Below are 20015 nucleotides of genomic sequence, written 5' to 3' on the forward strand. Positions count from 1 at the left end.
CAATCGAACGTGATTTAGTTGTTCGATTACGGTTGTTATTAGTAATAAACGGAAAACATAAATTAACAAACAATCGATCTATAATAGTTGTAATGACAACAATTGATTATGACTAGATTTTGATAACTTTGTGGCTAAGACTAAGCATATTATACCTAAATATATATTTAATTTCAAAACTAAAAGTTTGTTCGGGTTATTCGGGTTGACCCGAAACTTATAAATCAAACCCGAGAACCAACCTGAATTACTTCGGTTCGGGTTCGGGTTAGTCTTTTTTCGAGTTCGGGTTTTTCGGGTCTGGTTAGTTCGGGTTTGGGTACGTGTCTTCTCGGGTTGGGTTTCGGGTTTCGGGTAAAAGTGACAGCCCAACCGAGTATGGGTACGGGTACTTTCGGGTACGATACTCGTTTTGGTACCACTTTGTTATTTAAAAAAATCTCCACTAAACTTGGTATGAAATATAAAATTCATTCATAATCAAATAATGAATTCTAAAACATACAAAAGTCTCCATAAATAAAATTTTAAAACAAAGTTAACTTATGCAAAGAAAGTTAACATTCGTTTAATCTTCACTAGTCATCTTTTCATTTTCACTTTTCTATTTCTTTATTTATTGCTTCATCAATTACTATAAAAAAACAAGAGAGAAGGAACTGAATCAACTAATATATATTATGTTTTGAAAATATCGCTTGAAAGTTAAGTCATGAGTGTTGGAAACCTAATAAAAGTCCATTATATTCTAAACGGGTACCAGCACCCGTACCTAAAATCAGTAAATTTAGATACCCATACTCGTACCTGATAGACACATACGAGTACCGATACTGAACGGGTACGAATGCGGGTATTCAAGAAAAAAAATCTCATCCCTAATCATTCTACACCGTCGCATTAACAAATTGGGTATGAATAACCCGTTCAATCATAGTGCAAAGGTGACAATATAATCCATATGCTAAAGAATAAGATATACCCGCCTTGGCCCATTTTGTTGATCTCATGGCATACTTCCGAGTACAAGTAAATTCACTACATTCAATACACTCGATGGGAGATCAATTAATTGTCAGTTTGCAAATGAGCTATACTGCATTTAATTAATAATCACGGTGATTCATTCAATCACATATAAGACTCAACTTAGATTTATGATTCATATACGTTTATTTTGACCTGCTAGTTAAAAACACACTATAGTTTATCATGAATCCATCCAATTCTTGTAAGATTGTTTATTTGAGCATTTAATCGGACACCTTTTGTGTATCATATGCTTTATGCTTTAAGTTTTATACTTGTTTTGCTATTATCCATACCCTAACTTAGATCAAAGCTCCTCACAATTAAACTTGTTCAACAACCTTGTTTAGCTTGTATACGCTTTCATGCTTCATTTGAACCACATTTATATGGAAATTAACGAAATAACACATAAGATATTAAACATCGTAGGCAACTTGATGAAAATCAAGAATTATTTTAAGGATGCCGCGGCACTATGGTGGTGACGTAGACATGGATACGTAAATGAGGTATGCGTACGTTGAAATCATGGGTTGAGTTTGTACGTCAGCCCAATAGACAACTCAAGGAGTACGTTGAGAAAATAACCGATCACCCAAACTTAAGCAAGATCAAAGTTCAAGGAGCACGTTGAGATTGCTCATATTTTGAGCAATGAATCATTGTTTCTATTTCTATTGATGGAGGTCAACATAACCATGATTGGAGACTAACCTTAGCCATTGTAATAGTTGAAATTAAGCTTAGTCGACACTGGGGATAAGCGATCACATAAACGCGTGATTGAAGAATATAGTGACTAGAAAAGTGGATCCCAGTTGAACGATGCACAAAATGGAGATGCATGTGAAACGCTTGTCCAAGAGTATCATGCTGTTTAACTCTATCATTCTTATAATATATGAGCGCGTGCTAAAAAGTATCAAGTTAGGAAAGTTTCTAAATATTGAAAAACCATAATAATATATATAGCACAACTTTTTGACGAGAATAATAATACTATGTTAACATTTAAATTTAAAAAATGCTACAAAATTACAACTAAATATAATTATCATATTTCTGTTGAAGAAAGATAGATTGAAATATAAAGAGGATTATACGAAAATAAAATATTGTTAACTAAATTAATATAAAAGTATTTAGAGTATAGAAAAAAAAACCAACCACCTTCCTCAAAACAAATAAACACCAAATCAGAACCATCCATTCCACTTTCCTCTTATATCCACCCAATCAACGCTTCACACTTACGCCACGTCACCGATCCGCATAATACCCAACCCACCAATCACAAACCCATCACATCTCCTATATAACATCTCCCAACCACATCAATCATTCATCAATTCAATCAATTTCCAAGCCCTAAACCCCCAAATTCAATGGCACCAAAGGCCGAGAAGAAGCCAGCGGAGAAGAAACCCGCAGAGGAGAAGAAAACACCAGCCGCCGAGAAGAAGCCGAAAGCCGGTAAGAAGCTGCCGAAGGAAGCCGGTGCAGACAAGAAGAAGAAGCGAACGAAGAAGAGCGTTGAGACGTACAAGATCTACATCTTCAAGGTGCTCAAACAGGTGCATCCGGATATCGGAATATCCAGCAAGGCCATGGGTATCATGAACAGCTTCATTAATGATATCTTCGAGAAGCTTGCTCAGGAGAGTTCAAGGTTGGCTAGGTATAACAAGAAGCCCACCATTACCTCTAGGGAGATCCAGACGGCCGTGAGATTGGTGCTTCCTGGTGAATTGGCGAAGCATGCTGTGTCTGAGGGGACCAAGGCCGTGACTAAGTTTACGAGTTCGTGAATTTAGGGTTTTCATGTTGATGGCGTTTTTCAAAATGGCTTTAGGGGGTATGTGTGTTTGGTGTTAGATATTGTAATGACGTTTTTCAAAAAAAAAGCTTTAGGGGTTGTAACTGTTGTTGTTGGATCTTGTAATTCGATCGGTTCGGGATATGAGATTTGAAGAATTTGTAATAAAAATCTTTCGTTTTAGTAGATGTTTTAATGAAATGAAATATGTTTGATGGATTGAATTTGTGATGTCTTGGTAGGCAACAATGACAATGTTTGATTTGATCTGTTCTATATTTTTGGTAAAGATTGTGATCTCAACAGGGATTGAGATATAGCTGTGGATGCTTTTTATACAAACTTATATTTTTGTATCAATTTTGTTGCAGTTTTATGAATATGTTTAAGGCCTGTTTGATTTTCTGATGTATTTGAGTATCATATTATTAACATGTTTGGATTTACCTATCCAAATGTACGAACCTGTTTAGCTTGTATCCAAACAGAAATGATGAGTATAGGTTTGAAATGGCATGTTAGGTAGACCATAGAAGGGTTATCAAGTGAGTGATGTAAGGGGGGTTAGTTAACACCATCCGCACCACAAAATCGTGTATGCATTTGTTAATTTCTTACGTTTTTGTTCTAACATTTTGTGCATGTTGGTTGGATTGGTTTGTGGTGTGTCGAACTTAATGTTTGGCTAGTGCACAAGCTACTCGCAAATCATGCTGCTTCCATATATGTAAGTCAAAAATTATCTATACAGACATTATGAAGTGGTTAAATCGTGCTTTTGAGTAAGGGATAAACGACCTTCTACCATCATGAAGTAGTTAAAACGTGTTTTTGAATGAGGGCGATACAAGCTTCTACATGAAATCCCACTAGACTGTTTTGGACATAGTCTTTATTTTGCGCATAATCATTAGTGTGACATGTACCGTTAATGAAAGTCGCGTTCATAAATAGAAAATAAACAAGCTTGATACTCGAACTTCAAATTGCAATATAGGTACTTCTTGTAGGTTCTGTATTTCTAGAATGTCACGGATACCTTTCTAAAATGCGTGAGATTCACTTTCAAATTAAATTGTTTCATGTTGTGAAATCAATAATTGGAAAAATAGAGAAGATTCGGGAAAACTGAGAATGAACTCTTTATATAAACCTAGGTTCACTAAAATATCCTTTTATAAGTAAGGAACAATTATAAATATGATAAGCAAAGTAACATTTGACATTTTATCCTTAATTTTTCACAAAATTTTCTAATATTTCAATAATCAAAGCCAAGCTGTAATTGTTAAAAGGTAGAGAGACAATAGTAAAGAAGAAGAAGAAGAATGGCAAAGAGATTGGTTGGGTCGCAGTTATTTGTGAGCAGTAATCTTTCTTTCTCTCTTTATCTTTATCCATCCCCTTTCGAAACCCTAATTCCTCTTTAGTAATTGAATATTATTATTATTATTATTGTTATATGCAGGATTGTCGTTTTACACTACACCAAAGGACTTGAAAAGATTGTTTTCACCATTCGGTCCAATCACTCAAGGTACATACATACATCCATCCATACATCTTTATTTCATGTCCAGATTGTTAGAATCAAATAGCAACCCTAGTAATGAATTGCAGCTAGACTTGTTGTTGATCCAAGAACTCAGAGGCCAAAGGGGTTTGGGTTTGTTACTTTTGAATCACAAGTTGATGCCCACAATGCCCTGAAAGCCATCAATGGGAAGGTGCGTTTGGTTTCCTTTACTTCATTTACGATCAAAGGAAATGAATTTGTGATTATGGCTTCATTTACGATCAAAGGAAATAGTGTAAATGGTCATTTTTATAAGGAAAGTTTAGATTTTTACTGAATGTAGATTAAGCTTTAATCATTACACATTTTAATGCTATAATCTAGGTACCTGTTGTTTAGCTGATGTCAGAAAATTTTCGATCTTTACTCGTCTGCACATAGAAATACCTAAAACCGAGGTTCATCACTGAACATTTTATCTTATAATGTGGAAGCCTATTATTGTTTTACCGACTTTATGTTTTGTTAATCTGTTTGCGTATTAATCACCATGATAGAAAAGCTACCGTCATTGCTTCTATATGATAATCATACATGTAGTTGTATGTCCTCCGTTTTGTATGTTTTGACTTTGAGGCGAACCCTAGTATTTTTGTACACTGATACAAATTGTATTCACATTTTCAGGTTTAACTTTTTTGTCTTTGTTTTGCTATATTATTCACTTCAGTTATTAAAATATCTAGCTATAGGATCAACAGTAGTATGTAATGCATAACTGCACATGCAATCGGAGCAATCTTTTATCATTATCATTTTCGGCTCACAAATTTACTATTTTCTTCGTGAAGTTGACTCGCATAGCCTACTTACTTATACCTTTCTTTAGCTGATAAGTAGCTCTTTTTTGGTCTAAAACCTTCTTTTAGTACCATTTTTAGCTTAAAAAGCATGTGCTCCTTATGAGTAAGATGAGATTCCTGTTGTCTTGCATATGCATAAACACGGAAAAAGTATCACAAATATAACGAAGTTAAATTAAACAATATGACAAGTAATGATATGCTCAGACAGAGTAACAAAGTTGCAATGATTCTTACGACTTACTGGTTCTGATGCTCTTATTGGTCCTGCATGTCAAATGTGTATTATTTATATCATTAGTACAAATGAAGCGTGGCCTAGTGTTCTTAAGATCCTATTTTTACAATTTTTCTATTCTCCAGATTGGTTTATTAATGTTGTCCCCTACAAGTTCATTACTATAATTTTAACTGTGCTTATGTTTGCCCTTCTTATGATACCTTTTTAACCTAAAATGATGCAAGCAATTATTTTTTAAGAAATCTCGCCTATAGTCATGGAAATCTTGGTTGCATTTGTCTCGATTATGATCTTGTGATCACTCTTAGAAACTCTAGGAACTTTATAATCTCAGAAGCTCTCGAGTAAAAACTCTTTTCCTTTTTTTTCTGTCAAGAGGTTGAATACTGCTTATATTCAACCTCTGACAGCTCAATCCATGATCCATGGTTTACATGATTACCCTGCACTTTTTGTTGACAAAGGGTTCAATCCAACCAATTGCTGATATCAGATTAAAATACATTTCTACTGTGTCCACACAAATTATAGAATTTTAATTACCAGTTATTTTATATAATCCATACACCATTTTCAAGAAACTCAAATGCTGATATCAAATCATATGCCATTCTTAATTCATTAAGCAGAAAATCTTGTTATCATCTTAACTACAGTTCTTAACCTAATTTTTTGGGAACGGATAATAGATGGTAGATTGACCTTTGTTGAAGTTGCCGCACGTAACACCTAAAGAGGGAGATTACACTACTAAATGAGGTGCTTTCCATGATAGTCTTGGAACTTCTGAATGTGAATGATAGGAATCATGCTCTAGTTCTAGTCTAAATGTCATTTATCTATTTTGGGAGGGCAAGTGCAACTTATATTACTATAAATAGGTATCAAAAACCAATAGGGAGAGAGGAGAGTATGTTTATGTTTAAGATAGTATTGCCATGGCTCCTGCATATGCAGTGACATAGGGCTAGGCCCTGGAATCTCTTGTTACTTTCTTTTTTAGGTTTCCGTAATACAAGCGTTCGGTCCTTTGTTTTCCTTATTCTCATCTCTAAACTTAACCAATTACAATCAGAACGCATCAAACCCTATCAGTGAATGGGTGGCAAATTGAAAAGTTACTGCAGGAATACTTGATTGTTAGGCCTACTTTCTTCTTATACTTTTCATTGGCTTGATAAGTAGCTCTTTTTTAAAACCTTCTTTTAGTACCATTTTCAGCTTAAAAAGTGTCACATCTAATATGCTCATGCACAATTACAGAATTTCTAGTGAACAATTTAATGTATTGATATAAAATACGCATTTAGCAAGAACTGATCTGGAAATCCAGTTCCTCATTACAAATATAGTACACAATTGTATTAGACAATATGATAGTAATGTTAGGCTCAGAAAGAGTAATAAAGTTCAAATGATTCCATCGACTTACTCGTTCCAATGCTTATATTGGTCCTGCATGTCACATGTGTATTATTTATTACATTAGTACAACAATGTAATAAGGTCTAGTGTTCTTAAGGTTCTTTTTCTGACCTTCGTGTGTTCTACTATTTTCCATATTCTCCGGATAGGTTTACTAATGCTATCAACTACACATTCGCTAATATAATGTTAATTGAGTTTATGTTTGGCCTTCTTATGAATTCTTTTTAATCTAAAATGATGTGAGTAATAAAGAAAATGCGCCTACAGTCATGGGACTCTTGATTGCATGTATCTCAATTATGGTCTTGTGATCACTCTTAGATTTAGGAACTAGGAAGTTTATATTGTCAGAATGTCTCGAGTAGAAACTCTTCACTTTTCTTTGTCAGAAGGTTGTATGCTGCTCATCTTCAAGACTTCAACCTCTGGACAGCTCAATCCATGATCCATGGGTTACATGAATACCCTGCACTTTTTGTAGACAAAGTTTTCAATCCAAACAATTGCTGATATCAGACTAAAACACATTCCTGTTCCGGCTACATATATTTTACAACTTCTAATTACCATGTCTTTCATAAAGTCCGTAGACCAATGTTGGAAATCCAAATGTTGATATCAATTCATATGCACATGGAATTCCTAACGTCTACATCCTTTACCTATTGATACGTGCTTACAGTTGTATTACTCTTCTAAATATACCAAGTTAATTACCTGGTTAAAACAGAAACATTGCCAGTAGTTTATGCATGCTTGCAAATAAAAGTTTTACGCTGTCTAATTATTCCCAATTGTGTTTAAGGGTTATGAATATGTATAGAAGATCTGTAACTTTAGAGAATTTATGTAAATGGTTATTTTTGTAAGGGAAGTTTAGATTTTTACTGAATAAAGATTAAGCTTTATGTTAGTACTGAATAATGATTAATCATTGCATGTCTTAATCTTATAATCTAGGAATCTGTTGTTTTCTTTAGTCTTCACTAGTTAAGTTAGTATATGCTTGTGCTGTATATGGAAATACCCAAAGCTGAGGCTTCACCACTGAACATTCTGTTATCTTATCATGTGAAAGCCTTGTTTTACGTACTTGATATGTTTTCTTAATCTGTTTACGTAGTATTTACCATGATTAAAAAAAACTATTATCATTGTTTCTATACGATGATTATGCATTTAGTTGTATCTTCCGTTTTGTATAATGACTTTGAGATCAAATGTCGTATTTTTCACATGCAGAACTGATACATATTTTCTTCACAGTTTTTGGTTAATTTTTTTCTGTCTGCACTATATTTTGTTATGCATTTCACATTGAAACAATATTATTTGTTATACATAGTGTATAAAAAGTAGAAAAATAATAAAGTAAGTATATGTGAGTCATAGTTATCAAATGCGTTAGGCGCACTTAAGGCGCATAGGCCTCTTCGAGGGCCTAGGCGCTAGGCACAAAAAAAGCGCGGGCCTCAAATAAGCGCACTTAAATAAAAAAACATCTAAAGCAAAATTTGTAATGGAAAATATCACTTTTTATAAATTCCAAAATATTTCAAAACCATAATCCTCAACATAAAGTACCAAAATCATTTATAAACCCAAAGCAAGTACCAAAATGATCAATCTCCGGTTATTCTTGAAAATATCTCCATAATCTGCTATAATAGTGAAAGTTACTAATGCGATCAACTGTTTATTGTAAGTATATATTTAGTAGAAGAATTTTGAAATGTTTATTGTGGCCATACTAATGGATGTTACCGAAGTGATCAAATGTCAGAAATTATTTATTTTAATTTTGATAACTCCGTTCTTGGCTTCTTGCTTTGTGATATTGAATAAGCAGAGATCAATCGTTTTATAACGATATTGAGTTAATTTTGTTAAACCCATTAATGTTAGGTAAGTTCTTTAACTAAGTTAAGTGATAAATCAAAAACAAATTATATAGAATCAAGCTAAAAAACACAAAAAAATAGCGATTAATTGCCTAAAATTGCGCCTGCTTTTAAGGAAGGCGCTGCAGGTGCGTGAACTGAAAAAAAAACGCCTAGGCGCAGAAAAGCAACGCTTTTAATAACTATGATGTAAGTATGAAAAAGATAGAGAATGAGGTGTTACAGGGTTTTCATCACTGAACATTTTATCTTATCATATGGAAGCCTATTGTTTTACCGAATTAATTTGTTTTCTTTATCTGTTTGCGTAGTAATCATCATGATAGAAAAGTTACCATCATTGTTTCCATATGATCATCATACATGCAGTTGCTATATCCTCTGTTTTGTATGTTTTTGACTTTGAGGACCCTAGTATTTTTTCACATGTAAAACGGAGACAGATTTTCTTCACATTTTTGGTTTTAACTTTTTTGTCTGCACAATGTTTTGTTATATATTTTACTGCAGTTATTAAATTATTAGCTATAGGATCAACAGCAGTATCTAACGCACAATTTCACATGCAATCGGAACATTTTTTCATCATTATCATTTTCGGCTCACAAAATCTACTATTTTTTTTTTTGGCTTGATAAGCAGCTCTTTTTTGGGCTAAAACCTTCTTTAGTACCTTTTTTAGCTTAAAACGCATGCACTTCTTATGAGACGAAATTCCCATTATCTTGCATATGCATAAACTTGGAAACAGTATCACAAATATTGCACGAAGTTGAATTAAACAATATGACGAGTAATGATAGGCTCAGAAAGAGTAATAAAGTTACAATGATTCTTACCACTTACTGGTTGTCTGGTTCTGATGCTCTTATTGGTCCTACATGACACATGCTTATTATTTATATCGTTAGTACAAAAGTGGAATGAGGTCTACTGTTCTTAAGATTCTATTTTTGACTGTTGTGCCTTTTACTATTTTTGTATTCTTCATATAGGTTGATTAAAGTTATCCACTGCACGCTCGTTACCATATTTTTAATTGAGCTTACCTTTTTAACCTAAAATGATGTGAGTAATTGTTTTTGAAGAAACCACACCTATAGTCATGGAAGTATGGAACTCTTGATTGCATTCGTCTCAATAACGGTCTTGTGATCACTATTAGATACTTTAGGAAGTTTATATTCGCAGAAGCTTAGAGTAAAAACTCTTTTAGTTTTCTTTGTCAAAAGGTTGAATACTGCTCATCTTCAACCTCTGAACAACTCAATCCATGATCCATGGGTCACATGATTACCCTGCGCACTTTTTTTTGTCAACAAAGGGTTCAATCCAACCAATTTCTGATATCAGACTAAAATACATTCCCATTGCAGCCACACAAGTTTTACATTTTTAATTATTTATTTCATAAAATCTGTAGACCAATTTCAGGAAACCTAAATGCTGATATCAAATCATATGCAGATGGAATTCCTAATGCTTACATCCTTTAGACCTTTACCTATTGATACGTTCCTATAGTTTCCATTTTCAGTTTACAGTGAAATTACAGAAGAACAACCAAGTTAAGGTGATCTAAGCATCTTCCTTATGAGATTTGGTAGATTTTGCTGGTGATTTGGTCTCTTTTGCAGCTGTCTTCTTTGCCGAATACTGATTAATCATTACACGTCTTAATCTTATAATCAAGGAACATGTTGTCTAGCATAATCTGATATTAGAACTTAGAAGATCTTTTCTTCACTAGCCAAGTTAGTATTCTTGAGCTGCATATGGAATGCTTGTGATTCTTATGAGTGGAATAAGGGGAGAGAATTCAACTTTTTTTTGTCCAGGCTCAAACATACAAAAGCTCAAGATAAGATTCTACTTTTAGATTAATATATAAGGCTTCACCATTGAAATTTTTATCTAATCACGTGAATGCCAATTGTATTACAAACTTAATTTGCTTTCTTGACCCGGTTGCGTAGTATGCTACTTTTTGTAGTTTTTTACTGAGGTTAAATGTAGTATCTTTCACATATAAAATGATACAGATTAGGTACTACGTTTTGTTATATATCGCTGCAATTGTTATGTTATCTAGCTATAGGCTCAGCAATAGTATCGAATGCATGTGCAATCGATACAATTCTTCATCATTATCATTTACAGTGCACAGCTGTTTTCTACATTTATAAGCGGCTTTTTATTAGGTCTAAAACCTTCTTTTTAGTGCCGTTTTCAGCTTAAAAGGCGCACACTCCTTATGCGATGAAAAGTCCTATGTTCTTGCACGTGCATTATCAAGACATTATAATGTCTTGATATAAAATATGCATTAAGCAAAACTTGTCTAGGAATCCATATTATCCAATTCCGCTTATGAAATATACATGGAAGCAAAGTCACAAGTATTGTACAAAATTTAATTAAACAATAGAGTGATAAAGTTGTAATGATTCTTACGACATTCCTCATGTCACATGTGTATTATTTATATCATAAGCACAACATTGTGATGACGTCTAGCGTTATTATCGTGGCGGATCTAGAAGAAATATTCAGGGATATCCCAAAAAAAAATATTGCATATCAAGAAAGGTTTTGCTATATTATAATGAAGAGAGAGAATAAAGTTTTGGGGTATACAATACATAAAATTACACTTCTTCAAGAAAATTGAGGGGTATCCCGGATTCCCGGAACCTGCCTCCACATAGATCCGCCACTGTTTGTTAAGATTCTATTTCTGAGCGGCGTGTCTTCTTTACTAGTTTCCTATTATCCAGATTCTTGATTGATGAGATCCACTACAGTTTTGTTACTATAAACTTAATTGAGCTTATGTTTGATATCCTTATGATCCCTTATTTAACCTACGATGCTGCGAGTAATCATTCCCTTTTTTTTCCCTAAAGTAACTGCGCCTATAGTCGTGGAACTCTTGATTGCATTTGTCTCAGTTGTGTTCATGTGTTCAGACTTAGAAACTTTAGGAACCTTGATCATAATAGGGAACGTAGAAGGCAAATAGTGTGTGACCAAAAAAAGGTAAATAGAGGCCCCTAAGGTATTCAATCCTCCGAAGCTCATCTTCAGTTTTGTTTTATTATGATCTTTTTCTCTCCGTACAACATCTTTCTCTCCGTACAACAATTCCAACGTCCACCTGCAAACCACCCTTCCCGACGGGAAATTCTCCGGCAACCATGTAAATCTTCCCCATATTCTCTTGTCTTTCTCGCAGGCTCTTAACAAACCACCAGCACGTCACCGTTTGAGAAACGAAGGCACGACCGACGGGAAGCTAGTCGTCTTCTGGTCAAGCAAGCTTCAAGATACCAGGAGCTCGGTTTCTGCCGATTTGCAAATCAACTCCACAACCTTTCAACTCTATCTCCAGCAAGACAACTCACGGCGGAGACATTTTAGTGACGGCGGCGGACAAATTCTGGGTAAAGCTTGTCTCAAGCCACTGGGGAGTTTTCGTTTAGGTGGACTCGTTCTCCGGCAAAACCACTAAGAACGGCAAGAACAGGTTTAATTGGGTGGGTGGGGTTGCTCTGTTTTTGGATACAAGAACCAGGTTACAGTTTATTACTTCATATCCTATTACCCATCTATTATTAATATATTAGTATAGTTATTATTATTATTATTATTAACAGTACTATTACTATTATTATTATTATCATTATTATTTTGATTGGGTGTCCTATTATTTGTGTTTGTGTGATTAGTCGCAATCATAGAGCGTAGGAACCATGCTTATTACTTGAGACCATGTCCTGAATCAAGGGGTGTAGGTAGGGAGTATATATTGCGACTAGCTTCTTGGAATGTAGGAACACTAAATAGTAAGTTGCTAGAATTGGTGGATGTGCTTAAAAGACGTAAGGTTCAGATAGTTTGTCTCCAGGAGACTAAGTGGAAAGGGCATAGAGGGGCGGAGTGTAATGGGTATAAGTTGTGGTACACGGGGTCTGATGGAGCTAGGAATGGAGTGGGGTTTCTAATGGTGAAGGAACTACACACTAGTGTGGTGGAGGTGATAAGACATAATGACAAGATTATGGTGTTGAGATTAGTACTAGGAGAGGAAGTAGTGGCAGTAGTATGTGCCTACGCGCCTCATGTAGGCCTAGGGGAGCAGGAAAAGAGAGAATTTTGGGATTGCCTAGACGCAGTGGTAGGGGCCATACCTAGGAGTGAGAGGATTTGTATAGGGGGGATTTTAATGGACACATTGGTAAGGTTAACGATGGTTTTCAAGCCGTGCATGGGGGTTTCGGTTTTGGTGATAGGAATGAAAACGGAACAGATCTTCTAGAGTTTGCCGTGGCCCATGACCTAGGTATTTTAAATTCGTATTTTAAGAAAAAAGATTCTCATTTGATCACTTTTAGTAGTGGCGGACGCGACACACAAATTGACTACCTTTTGATGAGGCAAGGAGACCGACGTTGGTGGAAGGACTGCAAAGTCATACCTGGGGAGACGGTTGTGTCTCAACATCGACTACTGGTGGCAGATATAGGCTTCAGAAATAAGCTGACTGTTCGAGAGAGGAAACGTACACCTAGAATTCGATGGGGAAATTTGAAGGACGAAAATGTCCCACTGTTTAAGGATAAACTCATACTGCAGACGCTGGATCGAATAAATGGGGACTCAACTCATATATGGGAGGCTATGGCGACAAAGATCATTCAAGTAGCAAAGGAGACTCTTGGGGTCACATCAGGAAAGGGAGGTGGCCATAAGGAGTCTTGGTGGTGGAATGAGGCCGTACAAGTCAAGATAAGGGACAAACAACGATGTTTTAGGGAGCTTATGAGGTGCACGAATGAGGAGCGAGTGGAATTGAGGGTGACCTACAAAACGGCAAAGAGAGAGGCGAAGAAGGCAGTGGTGGAAGCAAAGAACACGGCCTATAAACGTATGTATGAACGTTTAGAAACAAAAGAGGGGGAACATGCTATGTTTAAGATTGCCAAAGCTAGGGAACGTAGAAGGCAAGATCTAGGGCTTGTGAAGTTCATAAAGGATACAAATGGGCATGTATTGGTCAAGGAGTAGGACATCAAGCTAAGATGGCAAACCTACTTCCACAATCTTTTTAACAATGGGAGAGCTTCCCAAGAAGATTATGACGACACAACCTTCCAACGACAACAACCGAATAACTGCTATTGCCGACGGATCACACGGGAAGAGGTGCAGACTACACTTAGGAGGATGGGAAGGGCTAAGGCGGTTGGCCCAGACAATATACCCATCGAGGTGTGGAAGTGTTTGGGAGAGGAAGGAGTCATGTGGTTAACTACTTTGTTCAATATTATCCTCAAATCTGGTAAGATGCTAGACCAGTGGAGGAGCAGCGTTGTAGTTCCTATCTATAAGAACAAAGGCGACGCCCAATTCTGTGGTAACTACCGAGGAATCAAACTACTAAGCCACACTATGAAGCTATGGGAAAGAGTGATTGAGGTTAGACTTAGACCAAAAACTCAGGTTACGGTGAACCAATTTGGCTTCATGCCGGGGCGTTCCACCACAGAGGCAATACACCTTTTAAGAAGATGGATGGAAAAGTATAGGGAGAAGAAGCATGACCTGCATATGGTGTTTATTGACCTAGAAAAAGCCTACGACAGCGTGCCACGACAAGTGCTCTGGGAGTGCTTGGAGGGTAGAGGAGTCTCGAGAAAATATATAGAGATAATTATGGATATGTATACCATGAGTGCAACAAGTGTACGTGCGCCCGTGGGGGATACTGATTTCTTCCTCGTAGAGGTAGGACTTCACCAAGGGTCAGCGTTGAGTCCGTTTCTTTTTGCAGTAGTCTTGGATGAGTTGTCAAAGTCGATCCATGGGCCTCTCCCGTGGTGCATGATGTTTGCAGACGATATTGTTTTACTTGCTGAGAGAAAACAAGACCTAAACAGGAGGTTAGAGGAGTGGCAAACAACCTTAGAGACAAAAGGTCTACGGATTAGTCGCTCTAAGACGGAGCACCTCCACTGTGATTTCAGTGGAGTAAATGACAATGAGGATGCCCAGATCACCATTGAAGGGCAAGCGGTCCCACAGGTAACGAAGTTTAAGTATTTAGGATCATTTGTTCAGAGCGATGGGGAATTAGACAGTGATGTGACCCATCGAGTTCAGGTAGGATGGTGTAGATGGAAAGCAGCCACAAGTATTTTGATGTGACCCATCGAGTTCAGGTAGGATGGTGTAGATGGAAAGCAGCCACAAGTATTTTATGCGACAAGAGTTTCCCAATTAAACTAAAGGGAAAATTTTATAGGGTAGCGGTTAGACCTGCAATGCTATATGGAACAGATTGTTGGGCCATCAAGAAGGCACAAGTGCGGAAGATGGAGGTAGCAGAGATGAGAATGCTACGATGGATGTGTGGGCACACAAGGTTTGGGCTTTTCTTTTCCTCAACCAATTCGGTTGTGTCAGCCGGTCTAACATTTTTTTATGGCTGGCTTGACTGGACAGCGATGGATTGAAGGTAAGATAGATTTGAGTTCAAGTGGCACAGGACCAAGAAACGTGTTTCGAGAGAGATTAGGGGTAGCTAACATATCAGACAAGATTAGAGAGTGGAGATTGAGATGGTTTGGACATGTGAAGAGAAGACAGACGACGAACCCGGCTAGATCCGTAGAAAACATTACTGTAGAGTGGAGGAGGGGTAGAGGACGACCTAAATTGACGTGGGATGAGAGGATTAGGCATGATATGATAGACCTAAATCTCTCAGAGGACATGGTTAGGGATAGGAATTTTTGGAGAAGTAGAATTAAAGTTAAGGATTTTTAGAGAAAAATGAATACCTTAGGGGCCTCTATTTACCTTTTTTTGGTAACACACTATTATGATATTTTCTTTCAATATATATATGTGTGTGTATATATATATATATAGTATTATCATTTTTACTACGTGTTACTATCAATGATACTATAGTTGTACTTTGATTTCCTTTTATATTGCCTCACACATATGTAATCAAGAGCTGAGGGTCTCTCTGAAAGCCACCTCTCTATCCCATTGGATAGAGGTACGGTGTGCCTACATCCCACCCTCCCCAGACCCTACTTATAGTTTTACTATTGGTGGGACTCCACTGGGTATGATTGATTGATATATTCTCCGAAGCTTGCAAGTAAAAATTCTTCACTTTTCTTGGTCACAATGAGATCTTTGAAATTTGGTAGGCAATTAGGCAAAAGTTTGAATAATGTTCATCTTCAACCTCCAGACAGGTCAATCCATCATTCATGGGTTACATGATTACCCTGCATAATTTGTCGACATAAGGTTCAATCTCACCAATTGTGGATATCAGATATTCAGATTAGTCTACATGGAATTCCTGTTGCAGACAAAGTTTTATAAATTCAAGAAACCTAAAATGCTGATATCAAATCATATGCACATGGAATTACAGATGCCTACATTTTTTTATCTGCTACTACGCCCTTATCGTTATTTTCTCTTCTAACTCTACCAAGTTAATTACTGCTTATTACAAAAACATTCTGAGTGGCTTAACTTCGCTTGCCAAGAAAAGATTTACACCATTAGCTTGGTTTCCCAATGATTTTTAATTTTGTATAGTTAACTTCTATAGAAGTGTATCAGATGGAGCTTATGTATTATGTAGTTTAATACTTTAATTTGACATTCATGATTTATTTTTACAGTTAATCTAGTTATTATCTTAATTACTGTTCTTAACCTTATTTTCTGTATTTTTGGGCACAGATAATAGATGGTAGATTGATCTTTGTCGAAGTTGCCAAGCCCGTAACACCTAAAGAGGGAGATGACACTACTAAATGAAGTGCTTCCCATGAAAGTCTTGAAATTTCTGATTATGAATGGGTGACAAATTGAAGATTTACTGCAGGAATGCTTGATTGTTAAGGCACAATATCCTACTATTTTCTTCATTAATTTTGCTCGTGTAGCCTACTTTTTTCTTATTACTTTTTTTGGCTTTTGATAAGTAGCTCTTTTTTGGTCTAAACCTACTTTTTCGGCTTAAAATGCACACGCTACTTAGATGAAATTCCCATTTTCTTGCACATGCAAGCTCTTGACACAATACCTTATACGAGTTAAATCAAGCATTTCAAAATATCTTGATATTAAATATTGCATTAAGCAAGAACTTATTTGAAAATCCAATTTCCTTAAATGAAATAAACATGGAAACAATATCACAAATCTCGTATGAAGTTGAATTATCGATAGGCTCAAAAAGAGTAATAAAGTTTAAATGATTCTAGTGTTCTTAACTTTCTATTTCCGATTGTCATTGTCGTGACGTTTTACTAATTTCCTAATATCTAGATAGGTTGAATGAGGAGATCCACTATAAGCTTGTTTCTGTAAAGATATGTGAAGTTATATTTGGCCTGAGTAGAGCATTCACATCCCATCCTCATAATTATGTGAGGGGGATTGGTAAATTATAGAGTGGAGTTTTGAATGATTGTGAGTGTAAATTATAGGGTGGAGAGAAATATAGTGATTTTTTGTAAATTTTGGGGTATATTGTTTGCCCCTATATATTTTTTAATATTTGTTGGATTGGTTGTGAGTAGAGTATAGAGAAAACTGTAATGATAAAAGTATTATTTAATTAAACAGGAAAGAGAAATATAGTGTTTTGTAGTGTAATTATAGAGATGGGGATGAGGGATGGGATGTGAATGCTCTTATGTCCCTTTTTTAACCTTAAAATCTTAGATGATGTGAGCGACTATTCACTTTTTCTTTTTTGAGAGGAACTCTTGAATGCAAGTGCATTGGTTATTCACTTTTCCTTTTTTCAGATGAACTATTGGATGCAAGTGTATTGGTTATGTTATTGTCATCACTCTTAGACCATGCGTAGTCAAAACTCTTCATATATAGGCGTTGTAAGGCACGTGGCAATGTGGCATCCCCGAGCAATGGAGAGTTTTGTAAAAGGTAGTGTAGTATGAAAAAACCCACAACTCTCCTACAATAATTGCATATAATCCCCTCTCCCCCTCCCACACACAATTTTATATCGAGCCGAACTTATGTTTTGTACACAACACTTGTGCCAAAACGCCTAAGGAAAAAAGCCAGGGGGAGTGTACTCCCAGCGTTTTGTGGCTAAAACACCACATCTTGTGGCGACTACGGATGGTCTTAGAAACTCAAATGTATCTGTATTTTCTTATATATGGATGAAATTATATGATTTAACTATTTCTAATTTAGGTCTTAAGAAAGCGCGCCTATAGTCATGGAGCTCTTGATTGCATTAATGTTCTTGTAATAATAAAACTCTAATTATAATAATATATTCTTTAGTATTCTCTAATAATAAAAACCTCTTCACTTTTCTTGGTAAAAATGAGATGTTTTGAATTTGGTGGGCTAAAGGTTATATAATGTTCATCTTCAACCTCTGCACATATCAATTTTCCAATTTCAGATAGCATCTCTTTCTTGAAATCGATAGACCGAATTCTAGAAACTCAAATGGTGCAATCAAACATATATGATATATTTACCGATACACACGCTTAAAGCTTATGTTTCTTTTAACTATACCAAGTTAATTGACTGTGTACTGAAAACGAAAACTTATACAACATTAGCTTTATTTCCCAATAACTTTCCATATTGGTATAGTATCTGCAACTTGATAGAATTTATCAGAAGGAACTTTAAGATGAATACATTGATAAGTTGAGTTTTTATTATTATGCATCAACGATAACAAAATTATTAACAGCACCATTTGATTCATCTTAACAAGCCATCATCGCAATAAGATAGAAAATGTAACAAGAACCAGTAAATAAAGAAAACAGAAACCAGAGGTTGGTTTCTTCCATTCATATAATAAAACAACCATAAACGTCAAACTAAATTCCATTTTCATTTAACTACAATAAACCCATAAAAACAACATCCAACTTAAACTTCTCTAATCAGCTTTCTTCGGAGACTTGGTCGATTTCGTGGGTGTCTTCGCCTCTTTAGCAGCAGTCTTCTTAGGCAACAACACCGGGTTAATGTTAGGTAGAACACCACCATGAGCAATAGTCACGCCTGACAACAGTTTTCCAAGCTCATCATCGTTCCTAATCGCCAAAAGCACATGCCTTGGGATTATTCTTGTCTTCTTATTATCTCTTGCTGCATTTCCAGCCAACTCCAAAACCTAAATCCAAAAAAAAAAAAACAATTAGCATTAAACCAATAAAAACCCACAAATCATAACACCCATCTAGTAATAATCGAAACCCCAATTTGCAAATTTATTAATTTCAAGAAACCCCCAAAAATCAACTCCAAAAAAACAAAATAATATTAGACTCAGAAAAAGAAAACCCACAAATTGTAACACCCAATTAGTAACAATAAAAACCCTAATTCGTAAATTCAGTTAATTTCAAGAAAACCCCTGAAATCAAATTACAAACAACTACAAAATCTAATCGAAAAAGACCCAAATAATATTAAACCCAGAAAAAAAAATCCCACGAATTGTAACACCCAATTGGTAACAAACAAAACCCTAATTTGCAAATTGAGTAAAATTAACAAACCCCTAAGAAATCAAATTACAAATTGGGAATAAGTGAACTTACTTCAGCGGCAAGGTATTCAAGAACAGCAGCGAGGTAAACCGGAGCTCCGGTTCCAACCCGCTTGGCATAGCGTCCGTTCTTGAGGTAACGGCCAATTCTTCCGACGGGGAACTGCAGGCCGGCTTTGATGGAGCGGGTGACGGCCTTCTTCCTTGGGCCGCCTGCCTTGCGTCCTGCGGCACCCTTTTTAGCTTTTCCGGTGGTTTCCATTTCTCTTAATTAATAATAATAATAATATTCTCTCTGTAAATGGAAATGAATGATCGGTTGGTTTGGTTATTGTGTTTGGTTCACCGGTGAAATCGTTTATATATTGGGTGGTGGAGGATCGGACGGATTGAACCGGGCTGTTTGTAGCGGTTGGATCTGGGGTTGATCAACGTCTGAGATTTGTTTCTCTTGATCCGCGTCAAACTTAATTGGCCAATGACAAGGCTGCGTGAATTTTTTGAATTTGCACGGGTGTTTTAGTATTTTTTTTGTTTTTTCCCGCCGAATAATTGGTTTAGTGTTCCTGGATTTGATTATTTGACATTGAATGATTTTTTGTTATGAACCAACTAGGA

At 35.9% G+C, this 20015-nt stretch overlaps 3 protein-coding genes across 3 annotated transcripts; 2 read left to right on the forward strand and 1 right to left on the reverse strand.

Annotated features, from left to right (window-relative positions):
* Nucleotides 1-2393: 2393 nt before the first annotated feature.
* Nucleotides 2394-3036, forward strand: LOC143633988 (putative histone H2B.1). The gene has a single exon (XM_077102187.1). It carries the CDS (start codon nucleotides 2418-2420, stop codon nucleotides 2838-2840), a length of 423 nt encoding a protein of 140 aa, XP_076958302.1. The 5' UTR covers nucleotides 2394-2417; the 3' UTR covers nucleotides 2841-3036.
* Nucleotides 3037-4149: 1113 nt separating this feature from the next.
* On the forward strand, nucleotides 4150-16912 carry LOC143633972 (small RNA-binding protein 11, chloroplastic-like). Its single transcript, XM_077102175.1, has 4 exons — nucleotides 4150-4216; nucleotides 4317-4385; nucleotides 4469-4575; nucleotides 16574-16912. Exons 1-4 carry the CDS (start codon nucleotides 4177-4179, stop codon nucleotides 16649-16651), a joined length of 294 nt encoding a protein of 97 aa, XP_076958290.1. The 5' UTR covers nucleotides 4150-4176; the 3' UTR covers nucleotides 16652-16912.
* Nucleotides 16913-18654: 1742 nt separating this feature from the next.
* LOC143633989 (histone H2A-like) lies at nucleotides 18655-19719 on the reverse strand. The gene is made up of 2 exons (XM_077102188.1): nucleotides 19450-19719; nucleotides 18655-19019 (listed from the first exon to the last, which is right to left on the reverse strand). The coding sequence occupies exons 1-2, from the start codon at nucleotides 19657-19659 to the stop codon at nucleotides 18783-18785; spliced, it is 447 nt and encodes a 148-aa protein (XP_076958303.1). The 5' UTR covers nucleotides 19660-19719; the 3' UTR covers nucleotides 18655-18782.
* Between the last annotated feature and the right edge of the window lie 296 nt (nucleotides 19720-20015).

This window comes from Bidens hawaiensis, unplaced genomic scaffold, assembly GCF_021521415.1.
Source record: "Bidens hawaiensis isolate Kalapana, Puna unplaced genomic scaffold, B.hawaiensis_p1.1 tig00006961_1, whole genome shotgun sequence".
Taxonomy (NCBI): domain Eukaryota; kingdom Viridiplantae; phylum Streptophyta; class Magnoliopsida; order Asterales; family Asteraceae; genus Bidens; species Bidens hawaiensis.

Excerpts from the sequence above, each read along its gene's own strand:
- LOC143633988 (XM_077102187.1), top strand. The coding sequence starts at position 2,418 with ATGGCACCAAAGGCCGAGAAGAAGCCAGCGGAGAAGAAACCCGCAGAG.
- LOC143633972 (XM_077102175.1), top strand. The coding sequence starts at position 4,177 with ATGGCAAAGAGATTGGTTGGGTCGCAGTTATTTGTGAGCA. Across the intron at positions 4,217-4,316 it reads GTCGCAGTTATTTGTGAGCA|GATTGTCGTTTTACACTACA; the intron begins GTAATCTTTCTT and ends TGTTATATGCAG. Across the intron at positions 4,576-16,573 it reads TGAAAGCCATCAATGGGAAG|ATAATAGATGGTAGATTGAT; the intron begins GTGCGTTTGGTT and ends TTTTGGGCACAG.
- LOC143633989 (XM_077102188.1), bottom strand. The coding sequence starts at position 19,659 with ATGGAAACCACCGGAAAAGCTAAAAAGGGTGCCGCAGGACGCAAGGCA. Across the intron at positions 19,020-19,449 it reads TTGAATACCTTGCCGCTGAA|GTTTTGGAGTTGGCTGGAAA; the intron begins GTAAGTTCACTT and ends TTTTGGATTTAG.